General features: G+C 34.7%; 1 protein-coding gene and 1 long non-coding RNA gene across 2 annotated transcripts; both read right to left on the bottom strand.

Moving 5' to 3' along the window:
• Positions 1 to 573: 573 nt before the first annotated feature.
• LOC125656606 (receptor-type tyrosine-protein phosphatase alpha-like) lies at positions 574 to 7,669 on the bottom strand. Its single transcript, XM_056143734.1, has 10 exons — positions 6,906 to 7,669; positions 6,622 to 6,724; positions 5,950 to 6,190; positions 5,432 to 5,519; positions 5,260 to 5,336; positions 5,080 to 5,116; positions 4,736 to 4,836; positions 3,935 to 4,054; positions 3,154 to 3,299; positions 574 to 2,747 (listed from the first exon to the last, which is right to left on the bottom strand). The coding sequence occupies exons 1-10, from the start codon at positions 6,919 to 6,921 to the stop codon at positions 2,612 to 2,614; spliced, it is 1,065 nt and encodes a 354-aa protein (XP_055999709.1). The 5' UTR covers positions 6,922 to 7,669; the 3' UTR covers positions 574 to 2,611.
• A 170-nt stretch (positions 7,670 to 7,839) lies between these two features.
• LOC125656610 (uncharacterized) lies at positions 7,840 to 25,846 on the bottom strand. The gene is made up of 7 exons (XR_008796749.1): positions 25,749 to 25,846; positions 15,446 to 15,633; positions 15,163 to 15,357; positions 12,832 to 13,020; positions 12,541 to 12,744; positions 8,484 to 8,666; positions 7,840 to 8,019 (listed from the first exon to the last, which is right to left on the bottom strand). It is a non-coding gene; the product is annotated as an uncharacterized LOC125656610 (long non-coding RNA).
• Between the last annotated feature and the right edge of the window lie 5 nt (positions 25,847 to 25,851).

Genomic DNA, 25,851 nt, shown 5'->3' with positions numbered 1-25,851 from the left:
AGGGTGGTGAACCAGTACCTTTAGCAGGAGACAATTGTCCGTATGGACTGGACAGCGCGCTCGCCGGACTTGAACCCGATTGAGCATGTATTGAACATGCTGCAGGTTGCCTTTTCACGCCGTAGAGCACAACCCACGACTTTGGCAGAGCTCGGAAACGCCCTCGTGGAAGAGTGGAACAACCTTCCCATTGGAAACATCCGGGTGCTTATTAACAGCATGGCTCGACGTTGTCAAGCCGTCATTCATGCAAGGGGAGGCCATACCCGGTATTGACACTTCATCGATTAAGTGTAATGATGGACTATCCCCAAAAACTGTGTAATTCTTTCTCTGGTTTGCTGTTAACTTTTTGTAATGAAATGCCTTTTGGTGTTGTTATCTGATTTCAAGCATTCCGTATTGATAAAAGCTTATGTCGTTCATGAATTTTCATTCATAACCTGAGTAAACACGTTTCTGAGTCAAATTTATGGCTTTTGTTATGTTAGTGGTAAATTACACACATATAACTTAGTAATCCTTATCAAATTGTAAGTAGTATATATACAGTAAGATATGAAATAAATTGAACCTCAAACAATATTAATATAGTACAATTTGACAATTATTCTAATGTTTATTATTTTTCTATGCTAATACGCTCAATTGATTTCTAGAGATAATGCAATTTTAAGGCTAATATTAACAGTATGTTCAATCCCCAATTAAGTGCGTATCCTATAAATTTTGGAAATATGAAATATTTTAAAATTTACATTAATCAGGGAGAAATGAAAACATTATTTCCGCAGAAACGCATATACAGTTTGAAAATCCATAATATTAGAACAGACAGCGCGGGCTGACAAAACAGCATTACAGCACAGATAGACAGCTATGACAAACATTCATGTTTGTAAGTCCTTCAACCAGTGCATCATGGAGAAAGATGTACTGCTCCTAAAAATAAGAAAAGAACCGGTATAAGCAGGAAGTAGATCATGAATCATCGCTACACATAAATACTGAATGGTTATGCTGTGCTTGACACTAAGACACTAAGATTTGCTATGTTTAGTGACATTGATTTATGGTCACGACATATTCTTTATAAGCGTCCTTACCAAATTTAAGCTTCTAACCTCTCCTTTTGAGAAGGCTGTGTTTGTTTACTAGCATTTATTTCTTCCTTTGTGTCGCATTCGAGAACCTTTCAATCTTAAACAAGGATGTCACCCGATGGTTTTGTTAAGTTTTTTTTAAGTCTTAACGACCGTTCCTTTCTGGGATTTTTAAAACTTATATTTAGACTTCACTATCTGTAGGTAAAGAACCCCAACTTTTGTACCCAAGCATGGCACTCTCGGCCGTGGCAGTGATAGTTCTTTGTACTACGTATACTCACACCTGAGTGTTGTGGAATCTCGGTTTACAAAGTATAATGCTGAAGGACCCGCGACCCTAACTTCTAAATGCCAAGTGTATGGCAACAGAGGAATCACCCACTTATATAAATCTTTTGTTTGGTAGAGTAGTGATTGAACCTTTGATTTCCCAGCCACAAAGCAAACGCTATAATCACTATAAATGGTCACCAAATGAAGGTCAAATGAAGATAACCAGATGAAGGTCAAATGTCCAAAATCTGAACTATGCTCCGCTGTCTAGCCTGAATATTCCAACCCAGAGTCCATTAATTTCGTATTTTTAGTTTAAGCTTCGTGTTATTTATACCTACTCACCACTTTGATAGATTGTAGCTATATGCTTTTAATTCGAACAATAATTTAATCAAAACACACAGGCAGGTATGCACCTACCCACCAACCCAAAGATACACAACTGCATGCTCACATCCTCAGCTTGGTTAGATGCCTTTATGGTATCATAAATATCCACCTATTGTTGGACTTAACTACTAGTACACAGTTACAAGAGTGATTGCTTTTACATTGCTTTTAATTATTCGAGGTTTCAACTTCATTTTCTAAACCGAAATCACTTGATTCACAAACGTCTGCTCCCCAACGTCAAAAGATCGATGACAATATTAGTTGCCAATTTGGTGTCGGAAATGTTTGTTGTAAACTTATGATATGCTATTTCAAAGACAAACAAAAATAAGAATCTAAACTTTTGTTGTTGATATTTGTGTTAGAAAAGAAGCAAATTAAAACTATACATTGTTTTTGATAAAATCTTAAATTTTATTTTCAATTTTTTCAATGATTAGGGTTAAATTTACATACAAAACTACAATATTATCACATTTTACAACAAAATAAATTTTTCAGATTTAAAGCTAAAATTCCTTTAATGGGTTTAAAGGCATATCTAACCTGTTGTTCAGACACGTTCATTGTATTAAATTGCTATGTACATATGTATGAAAGGCGAAGATAACAAACAGTGATCAATCTCATAACTCCTATACGCAATATAAAACAGAGAGTCGAGCAAACACGGACCCCTGGACACATCAGAGGTGGGATCAGGTGTCTGGGAGGAGTAAACATCCCCTGTATATGATGAATGAGAATATAAAAAAAATGAATTAATCAAATATATTTGTTTCATTCATTAGATGGTATTACCTCGTTCTTTATGTTAAAAGAGAGATAGCACTTACTCATGTTTTTACAGATCCTACCCGCTGTTGTCTTAGAGAAGCAACATATCCCTTGACATCAATGGTCAGCTCCGTAACGCTCTCTTCCAGGAGATAATCAAGGGCTATAAACGTCCCTGTTCTACCAATCCCGGCGCTAAAATATATGAATTCGACATTTAGATATATTGATGACGTTTTATCTATTAACATATGTATATTATTGTCTATCAGTCTTAGTCAAAACAACAAACATATATCGAAGAATTTCATGATCTTCTGATATAAGTTTATACTTGTGTTTGAATGAGTGTATACTTTCGAAATTCTGAAAGTCAAGTCCGTAAAGTCACAAACCTGAAGCAATATAAACAAAATACCGTAAAGAACTTTTAAAAGCAGTGGGGTATGAACATAATGTATGGTATTAGCATATTTGCGTAAGTTTGACGTTCGATTCATTATGGCTGTAATACTTGTACTCCATAGTGGTAGGTCACCTTCAGGTTTGAAGTTCGCTTAAATAAAAGTGTTATACGGCCGGGTACACTCATTTTGCTTACCTGCAATGGACGACCACTGGCCAATCTGAAATGCTCAGTCCATTTCTTATTAGGTTGCGGAAGCATATGAGTGACGTCTTATCATCTGGGACGGAGTTGTCCGGCCAAGTGGTGAAGTGGAACTGTGTTACCCTCTTCTCTTCATCCTAATATATATATAATGTGGGTATGGAGATGGACTGCAATGCTTCATGCTGGCATGTATCATTATTGTGCTTCATGAAAATATGCAAACTCGATGATATGTGGAAATATGAGTATGCAAACTCAATGTTATGTGGTGTAATTGTGATTTTAACTTGATGATATGTGGTGTAATTGTGATTTTAACTTGATGATATGTGGTGTAATTGTGATTTTAACTTGATGATATGTGGTGTAATTGTGATTTTAACTTTATGATATGTGGTGTAATTGTGATTTTAACTTGATGGTATGTGGTGTAATTTTGATTTTAACTTGATGATATGCGGTGTAATTGTCATTTTAATTTCATGATATGCGGTGTAATTGTGATTTTAACTCGATGATATGCGGTGTAATTGTGATTTTAACTCGATGATATGTGGTGTAATTGTGATTTTAACTTGACGATATGCGGTGTAATTGTGATTTTAACTTGATGATATGCTGTGTAATTGTCATTTTAATTTCATGATATGCGGTGTAATTGTGATTTTAACTCGATGATATGCGGTGTAATTGTCACTTGGACTCGATGATATACAGTGTAATTGTGATTTTGACAAGGAGAGGGAGGGATAACGAAATAAGGAAGTACCTGATGTTGAACAGTCATATATCGCAGGACATAGTGATCATACACGTCCACAGTGTTTAGTGTGATGACGTAAGGACCAATGTCCAGCAGCGTGTCCGGCCAGTACTTCAGGCACTTCATCTGAAACACGAAGACGTTTGAAACTGTGAACAACCACCTGGTAATGTGTTCTATATCATTTAATAATATGGATGAAAACAAAACTACAATTTCAAATATCTCGTGTGCATTAATGTTGTTTGGAGCTCCAGGGAATTTTTCTTACATGTATAAATATGCAGAAATATCGTCAGCTTTAATTGGATTGCCATAAATTTTGACCAATGCTTGGCGCTCAGGACCGTAGTGGTGGGGCTTTTTATCGTACAGCCACCTACCGTGACACGGGTGTACACTTAAAAATGCCATATTGAAAGACCGATAAAGCTAAATCCTTGGCGAAGGAGCAGTCACCACCTATATCATCAATATTAGGTTTGCTGTGTTGTCAATCCAGGGATCTCCCTGGACAAAGCAAACGCCCTAACCACTACATTACTGACACTGTTTTGTGAATTTTATCCAGTAACATATACCGGTACTATGCAAATGATTTACGTGTATACAGTTTGGCTTATGTATCTATTCTACCATTTCTTTCTATGGTAAAACAGTTGCGTAAAATAGACCTTTTGATACCAAAAAAAAAAAAAAAAACAACAAAAAACAAGCAAACTTATTCATTGATTGTGTAAGTTAAAACATATTAACACATCAATAATTCAAATAGTCATTCGATTATTTCAAGTTAAGCACAATTACTCTGTCTCCCTCGTAAAGATTAGTCAGCATAACGATCTGTGTTGAGTCGTTCTGCCAGATCACGCTCCAGAAATCCTCTAACGTCTCGGGGGTGAAAGGACCTAGATATGAAGTATTTGAGCATACATTTTAACAACATATTCTTAATCTATTATGATAATCCATTATTAATGGATGCATACTATTCTAAAGCTAAATTAAGTGCTTATCAATGAATTTGTCGTTTCAGGAAGGTTTGAAAACGGCCTCCTTCAAATTAACGCATTTAAAATGAGTGCACAGGAAACTTATCTATTACTGTCATTAACAAGTGTAATTCCGTTTTTTCAAAACGAAGTGTGTACCTTGCGCAGCGATGTAGCTTCGATCCTTGTTGAGACCCTGAAAACATATAATTTGGACAGATTAATCCCGCTTTCAGAATATAGTTATGACTTTCTTCTTGTGGTGTTATTGTTTTATAACATTTGCAAATTGAGGAAATATTAGAATGATGTACGTTCATTTCATAATTATGAACTAACATTAATGTAGGGTGCATTGACAAAGTCATCGCTGTCATTTAAATCTTCTCTCATCAACTTCACACGATTATAGTCATCTGAAGAAAAAAAAAACCCTCATGTACATGAAACAGGCACATACGTTCGCAGATTTTCTTTTGATAGCAAATTTTCAGTCAAAATTTATACTGACATGGATAAATGCCTCTGTATCGGTTTCTCGTTCTGTTGGATTGCCTCACACCATTCGAATAAGATTTTAGTAGTCCAGTGGGAAGATCCTGTGATCAAACCAAATGATTGAAATACCAATGCTACCAAATTCATAAACTTGATAGAAGAATAACATAGTTTAAATAGATTTTATTCTAAGAAGAAAGTTTTGAGTTTTATTTTAAATTTTGAGCTGTATATGCTTAATACTGATTGCTGTACATATATCCTTATTGCAGAAAAAACACTGTTATTGTGCAAGTATTACATTTTCTCTACATGCCGTCTTACCTGATGGATGCGATATATTTACATGTACAGACAAATCGTAATATGGTTTTGACCAAAATCAAGTGGAAAACTTCATTACCATTAGTTTGAACGCTCTAAGTTTTTTTCATTATCATTAAATAGTACAATGAATTTGATAATAAAAACAAACGGTATCAAATTCGTTAGATGTATCATATATGATGTATCACAGAAATGGATACCCACATTGAATTCTTTCGCTAGTACTTCGTTGTCCTTTTTCTCTGGTAATTCTCTGATGAATTGATCAATAGAAATTCTTTGCGACATCAAATTACTGTACTCTACGGTAACGATTTCCTCCTCTACGAAGATATACTCGTCCTGAGGAATCTCCTCCAGCTCCGACTCATTTCGTGACTCCACTCTATGGAATTCCACGAGGAGGCCATTTTCTTTTTCTGTTTTGTATTTTCCTGTTTTCTTGCTAAAATAATTGAAAATAAATTTTAGCATGTTTTTACAAAATATCTGAAGATGGGCTACATGTATAATTTACAGGTTATTTCTTCGTTGAATCAATATCAATGCGGCAATATTATTACCATTTACATAATGTAAAATACAGAACTTACTATCATATGATAGGTGAAGATAACGAACAGTGATCAATCACACAACTCCTATAAGCAATAGAATATAGAGAGTTTGGCAAACATGAACCCCTGGATATACCAAGGTGGGATCAGTTGACTAGGAAGAGTAAGCATCCCCTGTCGACCGGTCACACCCGCCCTAAGTCCTATATCTTGATCAGGTAAACGGAGTCATATTAAATACCATACGTCTATCACGGGTTTATGTGTCGTCGTGTAATGAAATATTAAGTTGAGTTGTAAAGGGCAGTGTAAGCTTTACCTTTTGTTGAAGAGGACAACCACAGTTAGGATCAATACCAGAATTAACACCACGAGAACAGTCAGCAATATGACAGTCAGGCTATATACCACTCTTTCCGTATCTGGAATAAAACTTCAGAGATTGTTATATTCATATGTGTTTAAGTATGCACATGTATGGGATTGATGTCCCCGATTAACAAATGCATGTATATTATGTTAGAACTTTACTATCTAAAATCGTACAAATATTGTGCTGTTATAAATGTAGTGTTGTATTGATTGTAAGTCATGAGAGTATACCTTGTTCGGCAACCATTTTGTCAGTAATGGTGGTGTCCTCATCACAGTTAGTGCTGATCTCGTCATTGTTGGTTTTTCGCGTGAACACTTTAGCTTCTGTACCTAAAAAAAACAAAAAACAAAAAAACAAACAAAAAAACTACCGAGTGGTATGCTTTGTAATTGTATTTCAAACATTTAGAATATCACTATCATAAGATAATGTCATTGATATAGGGTTGAAATTGAGTACTCAATACGTATACCGTTGCACTTAAACTAAATTCTTTGATTCGTGTCATGCTTATCTGAGTTTTGATATTGAATATATCTATTCATTCAAATATAAGTTTGTAACAAAACATCCCTTAATTAGAGAGTAAAATATGAAAACCGCGGGGCCAAAGCTATATGTACATATATAGCAAAATAAATATATGTTTTCTTTTACTCAGGTAGTTTCTTACGATTTTGATTTTCAGGGATATCTAGGCATGAAAGTACTATAAGGTACGGGCAATGAACCTTTAATTGTTGACGCTGTAGTGATTTCATGAGTGCAACACTTTCCATAATAACCCTCTATACAGCCCTCACACGTCCCTGATGTCTGGTCACACTTTGCATTGAGACAATTTGTCGGACATTGGTTCAGACAGAAGTCACCATAGAACGCTCCATGATATTGGTTACAGACACCTGTTATAGGACTACAAGACACACACTCTGTTCTGCATTTAGCGCAGTTTGGTCCATAGCGATCTGAAGAACATACTGAAAAACAAGTAAACGGAATTTAGATAGGAAATTTCGATTTGCGTTTTGAAAACCGAACGTTCGTTGAAATGATAGCATACGATGTCCACTGAATCAACGAAATATGTTTAGTTTCGTGAAACAGAAGTAAAAGTAGTACTACATAAATTGATATTGATTTATATATTTATAGGATACGCTTCAAACAGCCTCAATGGTCCGTCATCGGTTCTTTTTATTATAATAGTATACCCCTTCATTTCTTTGTAACATTCCAAGGCTATGTTTTGTTGTTTTATTCCATGGAGACTGAAATTCTGACACATTGTTGACGAACTCGTTCTTCCGCCATCTTCTTTAATGTGTACTTCATAATTTCCTGATCAAAAGTGATGAGACAACATAATTGTTCAATATGAAATAACAATTCTCTATAGAAGTTATTGGAAGTTCAAACATATTTTTACCGCCGTAAATGGCTGAAATATTGCCGAAACGGCGTAAACCCGCAATGAATCAATTAGTCCATTTTTGCTGTTTTATACATTTAATATTTTACATGAATAATGTTTTCTACCACAGAATATCAATTTCTTTAATATGAGGTTTAATTTCATGTACGAGTTGATCAATAGAAGATAAGGGTTCCGAATATTAGAATTACCCAAAACGTGCAGTCTATTCTTAACAGAAAATAGTCTGATATGTTAATGTCATGCCTTGCAATGTCTCAACAATTCAATATAACCTACTTGAAATGGTGTATTTCATGTTTCAATTAAAAATCATACTTTAAATATTTTACTGATGGCTACTTGACTTATTCGCTTATCTTAAATATACCTCCCCATGTCGAAATAAGAATCCACTTAATCACATAGTTTTTGTTCAATTTCAGGAACCAAGATGCATGGATCTTCTCTGGTGAATGGTAAAAAGTGTCCATGTCGTTATCTAAAGCTTTTGAAAATTTCATCGAATATTCCGTAAAGTTCAGCAGCACTGATTGATTGATACCAGAAAGTCCTAAAAAGGAATTTGAAATAAAAGAATTAAATCATTTTCAACAAATCATTACAAATGTTGAACAATAAATGTGGAAAGTATTACATTTGACAAATTACAAATATTTACCTTGTAAAATGGTGAGAAATTAAAAAAATAAATGAAACGTTTAATCTAAGATTAATTTTGATAGTTCGCAATTGTAACATGACGTACGAAAGCTAATATGAGTTTAAAGCTAATGTGAGTTTCAATTTACTACCAGTACGCCATTTTATTCTGAATTTACACACAGCAGTCACGTGATTTCGAAGTTTTGATGGACTTCGATACTTCCAATGAAAATGACACAGGTACCAAATGATATGCCGTCGAGGGTTTTAGGCTATGGGGCAGGAGTGACAGGAAGACGGTCATCGTCGGAATAATTTTCCAGAGAAAGTGGGTGGTGTTATAAATTTATGAAATTCGTGGCCGCAAGCTGCGAATGCAGAGTCGAACTATGATCAGTGGATCGACGAATAATGAACTATATTGTTAATTTTCAACTCTTTTAAAGGGCTATAGTACTTGACAAAAAGAAATAATTTCATGAAAACCAAACTACCCCCAACTCCACACCACTACTCTTTTATACCGATCCTCCGTAATGCTAAATACCCTTCCAAGCCCCTAAAAGGTATGGATATATGGCAAATAGTACGTTGTTCCATTTCCGGAAACAAAAAAGGGCCCAAAAAGAGTAGACCAGATAAGCTCAATCGATCTACCGGGGCACCACTGGGTAAACTTTTACAAACGTTGAATTACACAATAGGTCTTTTGCGCCTTCTTTGAAATATTCATGTTTCAATAGGGAGAACGATGATTTCAGCAATATGTATACTAGATATAACCGTGCGTTCAAGACAAATGTCCCCTGGTCGTCGGCTGGAGAAGCAGTTACATTGCAAGTTCATATAATGTAGCCAGTTCTACATTTAGTACAGAGGCAAATGTGTCCATTTTGGAAGTATTGTTTAAGCCCATGTACATTCAACGTGTACAAATCTGTCATGTTCACTCAGAATGACCTTGAACGAAATCGGTAATTTATAGGGCTAGCAAAATATAAAGCATGCATATATTTCGGGTAAAACAGTATTCCAACAGAAACCCGAACTTCTCCAACCCCAAAATCTTTGGATAACAGAGGGATATCTTTGAAGTTGAACCGTAGTTTTGTTCATGTTGTCGTTACCATTAATTTTTCATATGAGTATTTGCTATTATATATCTGAGGTATATTTCTTTTTCGATTTAACGTCCTATTCGATATTTTCTTCATTCATGTAAAAGGTTCACCAGCTGTAGGTGAAGTGCCAGAAATTTTCACGTTTGCATCGTGTTCAGGGATGTGGCAGTGAGGTCTCGATAACTTGTTAACACCTACATTTACTTGGTAATTTTGTCTCCAAGTTCTAATCGAAAGACGATGGCTTTCACTTTTCATGCTAGACGCTTTATGAATGAGCAATCAAACGTCAGGTTTGATGCAATACCAGACCCGAGAATCGAATCACGTCACCAGGTTGTGAAACTGGCGGCATAAAACGAGAAAACCTCGGCTTCTAAGTTTGATATATGCATGCATTTCCGTGATAATTGCTGATCAATCACAGAACCAACATAAGAATCGTTAATTCCGCTTTGAAGTGTCATTGATATGAAAGTGTGTCATTTCGTGACGTCATAATCGAATAAAACGTTATGATGCATGGATAATTCACTGTACTAATGTAATATAAAAATTATACATTGCATATCATTTAAGCTTTTGAAGTGCTTGCTATCTCCAGATGCATAGATTTTGTATACTATATACATATGACTTGGTATAATTACAAAATACCATAAATACACTAGATATAAACTTCTTTAGAAATGCAGTTTTCTTGAAGGTATCATTGGAACACTAATTTAGAATTCAATGCTAACAGTTTGCATTTTACTTTCTACTTTTTGTATTAAAGTGTGTACTTCGTAGATCATGATTGAAATAAGAGTTTACTTCAAATTGTGTTTGTAGTTATGAGTTTTATCTACAAAAATATTTTATAAGAATGTGCCTCAATGAAACTACCAATTATATTTAAATTCCATTATCATTACTGTGAACACAAACTTGATTATCGTATTAAGCATTTAATAACGCTTTCATACTTGTTATTGTCGAGGTAAAGAATCATCTCAATTTTGTATTTTTTATGGTATTTAGGGGTTTTTTTAAAACAGGATTTTACGATTTTCATCAGCCTCGTTTAATGTTAGCACTTTGTAAATTTTGTGTTAGTTATAACAATCTAATCTAAAAATACCACCTGTCATTAGGTTAAGTGCTGTCTGGTGTGTTTCATACCAATCATTAGGCCGTTCTCTACATGCTGATGGTATGTACGGATTTCAAGATGTTTTAGAACAGAATACTTTTGATAACGAGTGTTTACTGAAAGATACAATTCCTGATGCTGAAATACATCATGCTGTGAGATTGTTAAAATCAAACAAAAGTTCCGAAATAGATGACATTTTGAATGAGTACATCATAACCTTCATAAAACTGTTTTTACCTATTTACGTTCGCTTATTCAATACAGTGTTGGACACGGGGATTTATCCTGAGACATAATTGGAAATATTATACAAATCTGTTAAAATAAAGGTTGCACACATGATCCGAACAATTACAGACCTATTACCCTTTTAAGGTCCATGGCAAAATTTTCACTTCAATTCTGTACGCCAAAAATATGATATATGGAGAATTGGGCAGATACCCATTATATATCCATATCAAAACCAGGATAATGAATTTTTGGGGCAATATTGTCAATTGCAAAGAAACAAAATTGTCATATCATTTTAACAGTTTATTAGTAAAACAACATTTAAATGGTATCGAAACGAAATGGATAAAAATATTAAAAGCATTATTTATGATTGTGGCTTAGGTGTTACATATATATGGATATTCCAATATGTACAAAACAAAAGGTGGCTTGTAAATTCAAAAACAAAAAAAATATGATCAATTCCAGCAGCAATAATTGTCAGAATGTAATGATTGCAGCAAAGATAAAACGTACAACTTGTTTACAAATTTTGAATTTAAATGTCAACATTATATCTTGTCTTTGGATATTCATAGAATACATAAAATTGCAAGATTCAGAACGATAAATCACCGTTTACCAATATAAACGGGGATATGGTCTAGTGTACCCAGAGCAGATAGAAAATGTAATTTGTGTTATTCCGAAATGTAGTTACCGCAAAAATTTCATCAAAATTGACATCGTATAAGTTTTGCATGATAGACCAAAGATTTTAAAATTTCACGATTTATTTTCTTCTACGAATTTCAAATTAGTGAATTCATCTAGATTCTTGAAACTATAAATGAGGTGGTCAACCTTGTTGAAGTGAAGTTGCCAATTATATTCCAATTATATTCATTATTGTACATTTATATGTGTACCTCAACACGCATACATATATAGATTTCAGTATGATTGTCTATATGTGTCTCTATGTCATGTTGATAGAATTGTGAATTGCGTTATTTCTAAGTTTACCGTATAAAGATATCGTGCTCATGGCGGGTGTGATCGGTCAACAGGGGCGCTGTTTTCTCCTAGATACCTTATGAAAGATCAAGATTGATCACTGTTCGTTATCTTCACCTTTCATTTACCAAAGCAAAATTACTGCTACTTTGATACGCTACAAGAAATTGTTTAATATTTTAGTCATAGAATTACTATAAATTTGAAGACATAGAGTTAATAGAATAAAGGTCTTTGTATTACAAGTAAATCAGCTGTGTAAGAAAGAATGACAACAAAGTAGATAATACCTATTGGTTTTAATTCAAACACTTTGATTGGTCCATTTCCTGTTCGAGTTAAGCTAATTCTATTTCCTTTCCGGTAGGCAACGATAGGATATTCACATGTTATCAGTTGCTGAAACAGTGTATGTTTCATTTGTTCAGATTATCTAATATCCGTACACTTCACTGGTGGACTCCCAATTAGTTCTACATAAATGCTGTAGGTACCTGTAAAAAAAAACCCACTATAAATGGAAAATGGCAAAGTGTTAAAGTTGTATAAAATAACAATTCAGCGTGGAATCACATTTTTACCAGCACCAATGGAAAGAAAGATCCAATCAATCGTATAAATATTGTCCAGTTCAAGGGACCAGAACTGATTAACTCCATCATTGGTTAGAGAGAAGGTCTCCATGTCACCATCACAACCAAGATTGGCAAGAAAAGAACCATTAGTTGATGTCTGCTGCGACTGTACAGAAACTGCATATGGTGATGTCTCTAGAGAACGAGTATAAGGTTGAAAATACGTATTGCGATAAGATGTGTATGTTTTAATGCCTATTTCCTCCACCTCGGTATATTCAGTCAATAAAATATAAGATGTCCATAGCATTACAAGAATTAAATCCAACGTAATCAGGAACATGTATTTTTAAACCGAAGTTTAGATGAGATATAAAGGTAATGTCATTTACCGAATTTACGAAATTATGAGAGAATTCTTACCTAAAATTTTAGATGAAAATATTGGAACAACTGCATATAGATATTTCATCAATACGATGTAGTGTTGATTATAGTTCATAATTGCCTTTGACAATCATACATAACGAATTAATCGTGTTTGTGAGAGAACCAGACAATCCTTATGAGAGTACATATTAACGATCTGGTATTAATCCCCCCTAGGTTTTCAACTGCCTTTGATGATACTTCCGTCCGCCCAACATCTCTTGTTTACGTTTAGTGACAGGGAAATATGTTTTGTGTTAGTACTACTCCGTGAAAGATACTAACATCGTCTGATATACTATGTAGACATTTTATGGATTTGAATATAGAATTCGATCGGAAACTATCATACGCTTTGGAATGTTCAGATATAAAAATAAATTCACTGCAAATTTAGGGACAGTGAATGTAAAAAAACATGTATTCTAGGAATTTATTAAATCTACGTTGAATTTCTCTCTGGATCTCTAAACAATACAATAAATTATAAAGGAGAATGCGGGTGATTTTACTTAAATTAAAAAAAAAGAAGACTTAAAACGCAATACAAATTATTTGAAGACAGTGTCTTCGTAAATATATACAATCATGGTCATGAACTCATTTAAGAAATGAACATCACTTTTGAGCTGTTCATGGTGAGTATGAACAGATTTGGATTTGAGGCAAATGAAAAATGATGAGAAAGCTTACATTCATTACCATGACTGTATATATTTCTTATATTTATATTCATTTACTAAAACACCGTTTGTTTACATTGCTTCTATTTTGTCGCATAAAACGAACTCCTACTAGCTTTTGTCACAGTAGTTATTGTGACATACGTCAACACATAGACATGACGTCACATTTGCCTTTTATCAACATTGTAAGGTGCACTGTATTTTGGAGGTAGGAGACCGCAAGATTGGGATGATAGTCCACGTAAGTCTACAATATTAATCCAAAGGTGTGACTTGCGAGATGTTTGTAACAGATGTTCTTTTTTTTGAAATCATTACGCTCTCAGTCGCGTGCTTTAAGCTTTTCATAATCCGTTACTAGGCAATGTGAACAGATTGTGTCATGCGCTAACATTGGTTGGTTCATAGACGGTTTGGTTTGACGGGGCGGCTGGATTTAATACTTTATACGTTTGAGGTGAAAACAATAATCTCAATTTTGTATTCTTTATGGTATTTATGATATTTTCTGCTGATGGTCAGTTTTTAAATCAAAACAGACTACTGACAGACAGGTTTATGGTGCAGTGGTTCCAACGGTCTCGTTTGAAGTCAGCATTTTGCAAGCTCTATGATCTTTCTGGCGATCTAATTTGCCAAAACAACCTATTATTGAGTCAAAATCTAACTGACGTGGTTAGGCCGTTCTTGGCACAATGGTTTTGACTGTGGATAACTCCGTTTACCTGATCGAGATATAGGGCTCACGGTGGATGTGACCGGTCGACAGGGGATGCTTACTCCTACTATGCATCTGAGCCCACCTCTGGTATATTCAGGGGCCCGTGTTTGCCCAACTCTTTATTTTGCATTGCTTCTAAGAGTTATGAGATTGATCACTGTTCGTTATTTCCACCTTTCATGAGATAGATCACTGTTTGTTATCTTCAATTTTTCACTCTAATTTGAATGAAAGCAATATTTATCATATTTAATGAACTTTAATGACATTCTATTTGATGATCTATATTCCTACACTAAATCTTAAAACAAATATAATAACACACCTCAACCAAAAGACAAACCTTTTGATATACGGAGGGAAAATGTTTCATAGTTTGTTTAACTTTAGAATAAGTGTAAATTTCACGACGTAGAGGTTATGAAATAAAGGTCTGTAATTTGTATTACATGTCAATTAGCTGTGTAAGTACATTGTAAGTATGGAAAGTGTGTTGTATACCTATTGGTTTTAATGCAAACACTTTGATCGGTCCATTTCCTGTTTGAATTATGCTAATTCTATTTCCTTTCCTGTATATAGCATTGGAATAATCACATGTAATCAGATGCTGAAACGATGTAGGATTCATTTCATCGGATTGTTTGATATCCGTACAATTCTCAGGCAGACTCCCAGTTAGTTCTCCGTAGGTACCTTTCGGGAGAAGAAGTACCATCAATAGAAAACGCAAGGTGGTAAAGGTATATCAAATGACATTTCAATAAGCAAAAATGTTTCATACCAGCACCAATGGAAATAAAGATCCAATCGATTGTATATATATCGTCCAACTCAAGAGACCAGACTGATTCACCCCATCATTGGTTAGAGAGAAGGTATCCGTGTTGTCATCACAACCAAGACTCGCAGTAAAAGATCCATTAGTTGATGTCTGCTGAGACCGTGCACAGACTGCATATGTCCATGTTTCTAGAGAATAAGTAAAAGTAGAGAACAGATAGTTACAACAAGAGTATATGTTATAGCCCACCCCCAAGGTGTGATCTGTAAACACCATAAGCTATTATAAAATGAGTGTCCTATGAAAATAGTTTAGCCATTTGTATTAAATATCTAATGCTTTTAATTGTCGAAATTAAAATTTCGGAACATTAACATGTAACTGTTAAATTGTTTAAATACAAATAAAGTTAAAGTAATCGTGGAAACCATCTACAGTAAGCGATATTGCCTACCTGGAATTGTGAATGCAAGTAGTATTATTGCAGTATGAAGATATTTCATAAATACGAATTCGTAGCAAAGTTGAATAGAATGGCAAGCGTAAACAACGGAACTACATGTCAGAGAGTTTATAAAACAACTAAGATGGCAACGTTCTTATAAGAGATCGATTGCACAATGTGTTACTAAGCACAATTCTCCCTCATATATTTTCGGGGAAATTTTGTAAATACTTTCGTTCGCCCAATTTGTTTCTTTACATTGACAGGGAAATATTATTTGTATATCCGTCCTACTCTTTGGCATCTACTGACACGGTGTGTCATGCAAAACATACTTTGTACAAATATGGATATATCTAATTTCAAAATGAAGTTCTCAGTCATACACAGTTGGCTGTTTCATTGAAATACATTTCTCGATCTTGGAACTGTGACATAGCCATGTTTGTTTATGTTATAGGGGGTATACAACAATGTTAACGAAATTATTGCACGATCGATTTAACGGCTTGGAAATTAACGCATGTTTTCAGTTTTCCTATGTTTTCATAATACAAACGAGATAACCATATCTGTAATATTCCTTTCAAAAGGAAATAGACATATTGATACGCTTGAAGTGTACATGTTTAGCTAATAATAAGGAATCAAATAATCATTAAAAAAATATCCTCATTAGCAAACATATCAGTTAATGATAATCTGGATAATTTCTACAACTCGACCACAACACAAGAAATGCTTTATTTCCATGAGCACGGTTGTAAAAGTGTACATTACACGGTATTCTAGAAAAATGGAATGAACTATATATTATAGCAAATGAACTGGGTTCACTGCAAATTTAACATTCCTTCAGTAGGAAAAATTAGAACTACATATGTGACTAAATTGACTTTGTTGTTAATTCTACTACGGTTGTTGCAGAGATCAAAAGAAATATCGCTACTATTATTCTAGAAACGTTTAGCTTTTGACAAAAGCTCAGACAGTCCACCATTGACATTTCCAGAATGTAAAGGGAAGTTTTATAAACTTAAATTCACCTGCATGTACATATATAAGTTGTAAAATCATATGAAGATAAGGGGGGGGGGGTATCGATCGCCATCAACTTGGAAGGGGTATCTAATTAAAATATCTACTACTTTCATACTTTGTACACTCGGCTGAATTTTATACATGTCATTATGATTAGTTTTTTTTTGTTGTTGTGATTTTTGTCCCGAACGGATAAAAAATGTGTTTTATTTACAAATAAGAGATGCTTTAGCTCAAATTTTGCTGTGATTTGGTGCATGAAAGTAATATGTAATAAAACACTCCTAAACACTTCGGATATAAACGTTTTAAGTTTTTAGAAAAAAATATTTGTGAAAATTGAAAACGTTATTTGTTTATATATTTGTTTTAAATCTACGAATAAATTCTTCAAAAACATATCAGTTAGAAAAGGAATATATCGAAGAAATATATCACAAAAAAGAAATTGAAAAGAAATGGCCAAAAGACATAATCACCATAATCAAACCAGAGAAAAAGGTACCGATCCCGATCAAAATTGATTGAAAGTCCTAAAATAATCATGTTTTTCTAATTGTATGAATTAGTTCCCTTTTTAAATTCGTTTAATTTGTAAACCATTTTCTGATTACAATATTCTCTATGACTACTTTTTATAATTCCAATCAGGCATGGTTCAGATTAGAAAAATCATAATATTTCTGAATTTTGACCTTTTTATTTCAATTTCTTTTTTTACAATATATTTCTCTGATATATTGTTTTTGTAACTGGCATGTTTTTTGAAGATTTCATCCATAGAGTTAGTAAGTATTAACAAATAACGTTTTCAATTTTCATGAATTTTTTTTTATTTAAAAAATTTCTAACGTCTGTCTGAGTCGTTTAGGCATCTTTTCTTAGATATTCATATTACACACCCAATAACAGCAAAATTACACACCCAATAACAACAAAATTTGAACTCTAGAGTATTTTATTTGCAAACATTTATACTACCTTTTTGTAATCATTTCGGAATAAATCACAAACAATTCATATAAAATACTTGAGAGCTTGTATCACTTTTTCAATGTTGAAATCATACTTCATAAGAGGTGTTTTAACGAGTCAGTAGATAAAGATTTAGTGTAATGAGCTACCTAAAACTGGGAAAAACTTTATCGTGAGACAACACAGGTGTAACAAGGGATATTGGGTTTTGCAGTCTCATCCGAAGGACCGCCCCATTTAGTTGTCTCTTACAAAAACCGAAGGGTGAATTGTTTATGCTTGAAGTTTTGTAAAAATAATTTGAAGAATCTGCATATATGGCATGTTGTTAATTGCAAACCGATTTACCTTCATGCTTGAAGACAATTACAATTTCTATCATTGTTATGCGGGTTTCCCCTGATGACAGCAATAGTTTCATTTCTGATACACTACCGAAAGTGTGTTCCATCTCAAGCTAAAATTAGAATAATGCAATCATCCGACCACTCCTTTCCGTTGATAATTTCTAGCTTCTTCTTATCATCGAAATGCATGGCCTTCTCCCTTTAAATTCTCACAACAGGTTAATTCATTCATTCATCCAGAGGTATGTGTTTGCTTAACTCTCTTTTTTGTATTGCTTATAGGAGTTATGAGATAGATCACTGTTCGTTATCTTAGCATTTCATTCACAAATTTTCACGATACTCAATAGATATATGATATATATATAGTATCTAGATATTTTAACCACACATAGTATATAAATCTTTTAACCACATTCATGTACATTGTATATGATTGTAATTACATGTCGGGTAACATCACAAAATATGAACCTGCCCTCGCTTACACGTTAGAACCGTCATCATTAAATTATGCTCCATTTTGACAGGCAGTCTTATTGATTTTTTTGTCCTCTAATTATAGAATACATCACAATGGAGCAAAGGTTCTTGACATCTATTTATAGTTGTTAGTCACCTTAATCCCAAATATCGATTATTTCTCTGCACAAACAGATTGTCATGGATTTTCTTTTAAAAATATTTTAGAGGTTTGCATGAATGGATTGTTAAATAGCACTTTATTGCAGATTGGGAGAATGACCTCTGCATAAAATACAGGTACAGAATAGATCATTCTCGAAAAGAAACGATAACTTTGAGTGGATAATAACGTCAGACGCGAACCGGTTTAAAACAGTGAGAGAAATATTTCAGTATAGATTTGTCTAGAAGCGGACTTAGATAAGACATAATGATGTAGCATTCTAAAAGTATTTCTCAGCTCTTTTAATGATTTACAAAAAGACGCTGTGCATTATACATCTTTTTGTTTCACCGAAAATGACAATATCAGGAATGAATTACTCTATCTTCATCTCCCAAAATTCTCTTACACGCAAGGGCATTTGAAGTGTAACCCACTTTTATTACATTATCTCACAAGAGGGCGCTTTACGCAAGCTTCACTTACACTTCACTTATTCATAGTGCGAGTAGCGCACGGAACTCTGAGTAGAGAATGTTGTTATTAGTCAGCTCGCGGACTGACTAAATACGGCGACTACGTAAGTATTCAAAGAGCATTAGAACAGAGATACACATCAAACTTTCAAAAGAAAAAACAACAAATGTATGAATTTAAAATGTAATACTTATTGAACCACATTGGCTTCATGTCACAGATTTAAGTAGAATTCACGTTTTGAAATGTTTGAAATTCCAAAAACATGTTGCTATAAAGTACGCGGTGGCGAATTACGTAACTTAAAAAAAGATCATGCTTATATCGCACGTAGAATTACAATTTTAGTAGACATGATGTATATTTGTTTCTGAGAAAATTCATGAAATGTTGATACAAGTGATGTGTCAATTCGTTATGGATACATGTGTTACTTACTCGTTTGAATTTTCCCTTGTGTTGACTTTTGTCGTCATTTTTCCGGGTGAAAAGTCATGTCAAAGTCACCTGATTCGCCACCGTGAAATACATGGAGCACACAATTGCCTATATAACCATTTTTATATAAAAGTTGCCGCTGATGCAGGTGTATGAAATATGTGTGATCTGTATTTTTCGAAAATAGTATATGCTTCAGCTTCGTCAATTTTTGGCCAAAAATGAAGAAACTCGGAATCTTTATCAATTGTGTGACCTTCCAGTGAACATGGAATTTGTCAAATGTTAAAACTGATGCGCATATTGAGATAGATACGAACTGGTTTCGAAATAATGATCTACATTCTTGTTCACGATGACTTCTCAAAATGGAGGCGGTGGGGGATACCCTTATCCAACTTATCCTTCATAGTTTCTTTATATATCAGTTTATTATATACCCATCAATGTTTCGTTTTTTGATACTGTGGATTTCACAGAGTGTGCTCCGGTTTTCCGGATCACCACACTGTGGTTTTCTGATTCCGTATCAGTATCCTCTGATACTAATAACGTAACAATGGCGTCACAATGCATGAACGCAACGTTTTTTGTGGAAAATATTGACCGTGTCACAAACAAAACTGATTACACAAAATATAATTCCACTGTATGTCTGTATTTTTGATAATTTGAATTACATTTAGTATCTTATAAATGTAGATTAAAATGCATAAAAGGGTATACAATAAATTTATCATTACTACAGAAACTTGATCCGAAGAGTCTTATAACGTCTCACTGATAGGAGCAGATCATCAGATCAAACTCGATGCTTCGCGTCTCGTGTGATCTGATGATCTGCGCCTGTCAACAAGACGTGATTCGACTCTTCGGATCAAGTTACTGTAGTAATAATATATATTTACTAGTGAGGGGTTTCGATACGTCAATCATCTGGGTCGTCAGGAAAGTATTTATCTTTTCAAATGGCATGCTTCATGATTAATACAATATTTCAGGACTAAAACGTGTAAATCCCTATAGATGATGTAACAAACAGTATTATTATACCTCAATATGAGAATTCTTTGCAACGAGTAATCTGATTGGTCAAGACAGTCACGTGTCAGGGATGACAACACTTCATAGCTCCCTCTCAAACAGCATGTTTCCCTATCATATTTACCCCTTGGGCAGCCTCGAGCATTTTCCATTAATTTAACGTCAAGGTAGAGGAAGTGTATTTGAAGTCACAATAAGTCCGAGTCATTCTACTTTCATAGTTCGTCTCTGATACACAATTAAATCGCGTGGTTTTGGTTAATACAAAAACAAGCAAGTAAATTAGCTTCCAGGGAGAATGGAAATACAAAAAACTGGTTTTCATATCACTGTATTTCGTTGTTTGAACCTTCTACAGGGATGTGACTGAATTCCAGAGGAAAACTGGTCAAAAAGGGACGAGAATACCCCACTCTACCTGGGAAAATATCATTTTCTGCCACTTTAGATAAAATCCAGAGTTTTTCATTTTTTCAAAAATCGAGCAAATCAGAGGATTTCCTCTGAAAAGAGAAATTATCACACCCCTGCTTCGACGGTAATACGTTGATAGCGCGGCGTTACCGTTAGGGCAATCTCAACTACATACATACAGTGTACAGATGAGCGGACTCCAATTTCAAATGCACTTTTGTAGTCTTGCTTTGTTTCGGTATAATAAACAATTTATTGCATGAATGTTCGGGAGATATGAAAGTTTATTCACCCAAGAAAAATTATATTCCCCGAGGGCAACGCCCTCACTATCTCCCTCACTATCATGCAATGATTGTATAATATTTCAATGACAAAAACAAAACACCACAGCTTCGTCCACTTCTGTTTAATACTAATATAATGTATTTAAAATAGATATTAACGGCAAACTAACAACTTAACTTTATGATAAACGGGATGATTCCAGCTTCTCCATCATCAAATTCCCATATTTATGTAGTAATATTCCATTATCACTTGCATATGGATGCTTACTCCTAGGCACCTGATTTCAGTTCCGGTATGACCAGAGGTCCGTGTTTGCCGAACTCTCTAAATTGTATTGCTTATAGGAGTTATGAGATTGACCACTGTTTGTTATCTTCCCCTTTGATACAACTATCACTTGTCACAAATAGACTCAGACAATTTCTGTATGGTTTAATTGTGTTGATTTGTAGTCCAAGTTCGTCAGGCATCAGGGGCGGATGCGATAATTTTTGAAAGCGTACCATTGATTTTGATTTTTAAAAAGGTGCGGGTGTCCACCCTCAAAATGTGTTATTTTTGCCTCTTTAGCAACTTTTTCTGTCAAAAATGAGGTGTTTCAACCCCTTGACCCCCTCCCCTACCTCTGGATCCATCACTGAACATACTGTTGATTTCACAGAGTGTTGCAGAAAGTTGCTGTTACATGTATTTCTTTATCCGATTTTCATTGAAATATTCCACATACAATACAATAAATCGTTTAATTTGTTGGGTCAATTAGTGGATTACCAAGTGAAAATGCACAGCTTTTAAATTTCTTCTTCCTGACTCCTGGATATTGAATAACCACACTGATTACAAAGCAATACGATAAATTTCTTTTAAAATGTTAAACTTATGGTCCATGGGTCTTGCATTAAAGTGTTAAGAAGGTTTTTCATGGTTTCTACAATGAAAATAAATTATATTTTACCGGTCGCGGTAACTCAGTGGTAGAACATTCGCTTCGTAAACAGGAGGTCGTGAGTTCGAGTCCCGCTCATACCATGGCTGCGTCAAACCTAATACTATAAGATGGGTAGTGTTTGCTCCTTTGCCAAACGTTCGACATTTAAAAGTGAGAATCATGGGTCTATCGGGTATGGCCATAAAAACGGAGGTCCCGTTTCGCGGCAGGCGTTGGCATGGTAAAGAACCCTAACTGCTACGGCCGTAAGCACTAAGCATAGGTCTAAAATTTGTAGTACTTCACCTACAACTGGTGACTTCTCAAAATGAGTAAAAATATATCGACGGGAATTAAAACAACCTAACAACCATCTTTTGAAATATCCTCGACTACCGAATATCTAACAAGAGGTCCATGGGCCACATCGCTCACCTGAGTCACCTTGGTCCATATCAGAAGACTTTCCATATATATTTGCATGTAAAACCGTGGTCCCTATTATGGCCCCAAACCTACCCCTGGAGGCCATGGTTTTTGCAAACTTGAATCTACACAATGTCAGAAAGCTTTCATATAAATGTGAACTTCTTTAGCCCAATGGTTCTTGAGAAGAAATTTTTTAAAGATTTTCCCTATATATTTGTATGTAAAACTTTGATTCCCTATTGTGACCCCATCCTACCCCAGGGGACCATGATTTTAACAAGCCTGAATCTGCACTATATCAGAAAGCTTTCATATAAATCTCAGCTTTTCTGGCTCAGTGGTTCTTGGGAAAAATATTTTTAAAGATTTTCCTATATATTTGTATGTAAAACTTTGATCCACTATTGTGGCCCCATCCGACCCCCGGGGGCCATGATTTTTACAATTTAGAATTTGCATTATATCAGAAAGCTGTCATATAAATCTCAGCTTTATTGGTTCTGTGGTTCTTGAGAAGAAGATTTTTAAAGATGTTTCCTATATATTTCTATGTAAAACTTTGGTCCCCTATTGTGGCCCGATCCGACCCCCGGGGGCCATGGTTTTAACAATTTAGAATCTGCACTATATCAGGAAGCTTTCGTATAAATTTCAGCATTTCTGGCTCAGTGGTTCTTGAGGAGAAGAATTTTAAAGATTTTCCCTACATATTTGTATGTAAAACGTTGATCCCATATTGTGACCCCATCCGATCCCCGGGGGCCATGCTTTTAACAATTTAGAATTTGCACTATATCAGAAAGATTTCATATAAATCTTAGCTTTTCTGGCTCAGTGGTTCTTGAGAAAAAGATTTTAAATATTTTTCCTATATATTTGTATGTAAAACTTTGATCCCCTATTGTGGCCCCATCCAACCCCCGGTGGGCATGATTTTAATAATTTAGAATCTGCACTACCTATTAAATCCTATCTATAAATTTCATCTTTTCTGGCCCAGTGGTTCTTGAGAAGAAGATTTTTTAATGACCCTACTCTATTTTTACCTTTTCTTGATTATCTCCCCTTGGAAGGTGGCCTGGCCCTTTATTTTAAAAAATTTAGAATTCCCTTCACATAAGGATGTTTTGTGCCAACGTTGGTTGAAATTGGCACAGTGGTTTTTGAGAAGAAGTCAAAAATGTTAAAAGTTTACAGATGGACAGTCGGACGGACGGACGGACAGACAGACGGACGGACGCCGGAATACGGGTGATCAGAATAGCTCACTTGAGCTTTTAGGTCAGGAGAGCTAAAAATCATCAAGCTGTGGGGATCCGGGTTAGAATAGGTACCCAGTACCCCTTGTCTGTAGTAAGAGGCGATTAAATGGGGCTGACCGCAAAAACCGAGGTCCCGTGTCACAGCAGGTTTGGCATGATAAATATCCCTCCCTCCTTCATGGTCATAAGCACCGAGCATATGCTTACATTTTGCAGCCCTTCGCCGGCAATAAAGACGTTTCCATATGGGTGAAAGATTTTTGAGAAGAATGTTAAACAATGCAACCAATCTAATAAATATAACTAAGTAAATTACAGACGAATACTTAGTGGAGAAACATATATCAAGAGACATAAAATCTATGGTTACTGGGATGGAGATCTGGTAGTCCTGCATGTCAAACAACTAACGAGATTTCATAGTAAAATTAAAAAGGGATATCTTTATCAACTCGTGCCCCAGGTACGATATTGAGCCCCCATGATTTAACTATGTCTCTAGAATTGAAACAAAGTTGGACATAACTGCTTCATAGGTAGTGGAATTTCTTTACATGAAAGAACTATTTATGACCAAATACTTTTGATATACTCAAAACAAGGTCATTTGACTGAGGACACACTCATTAAAATCAAACTTCCCTGGGTCAGAACTTCTTAGTGGAGGGATATTTGAAGTTCATACTGGGCACATATAATGTGGAACTCATTTCACCAGCATCATACAGCTATTGCTTGTCACGTGACACTCAGGTGACCAGTAAGGCCCATGGAGCTCTTATCAAAAACTGAATTGGAAGTTCGATAATTGATATTCTATTCAAATACACTAAATGCTCTGTCAGTTGACGTGCTCAAAGGAACATCACACTCAGATATGTAGCATCTCAAGGACGTGATACAAATACTTCCTACTGGAAATATTGAAGGGGAAGATAAAATCTGTTGCTTAATGTGTTTTACGAACACCCCCTTAGTTTATAGTGTACTCGTATCATTATGTGGGGTCATGTATCATATGAGGTGATTAGATGTATTATATAAGGTGATTAGATGTATTATATGAATTTATTAGATCTAAATGATTAGATGTATTATATGAGGTGATTGCATGCACATACAATCGGGAAATCCTACCAATTGAAAATCTGAGTTGAAAGTTGGATTCATAGATAGCGACACAAATTGTGTCAGTCAAAATAACATGAAAATTAATGACAAACAAAATAGGATCAGCATGATGCATGTGCAGTAGTAGTCCATCAGAGTATTTGTTATCTATTTATATTGTTATCACTGGAATTATTTGTTTATCGTTTGTAAATGTAACCCCCTTGAACCGAGGGCCGTCAATTGCTGGAATAAACATTATACATGTTATAGATACATGATCGCATTTAAAGCAAATACAAACGCACGGTTTTAGTTGGATTTCTTTGTGCCTACTTGTCAGCGATATAACTCAACTTTTAAAAAAGAGCAGATGTTTAAATTGTTATCAGCTATGTGGGTTTTTACAACTTACGAGGGCTTAGTTTAAAACCCGAGTTTGTCTCTCTCGCTCCACGACAACCCAATATTTACCTCAGTACTACGAACAATTCCGACACAATTTCATTTTTTTCAATCTTCTGCTTCATTTTCTGTTCCGCGCTCTATCAATACCCCTCTACTTCAAAACCTTTCC

This window comes from Ostrea edulis, chromosome 7 (assembly GCF_947568905.1).
Source record: "Ostrea edulis chromosome 7, xbOstEdul1.1, whole genome shotgun sequence".
Lineage (NCBI taxonomy): Eukaryota > Metazoa > Mollusca > Bivalvia > Ostreida > Ostreidae > Ostrea > Ostrea edulis.
This window is presented reverse-complemented; position numbering and strand designations above follow the sequence as displayed.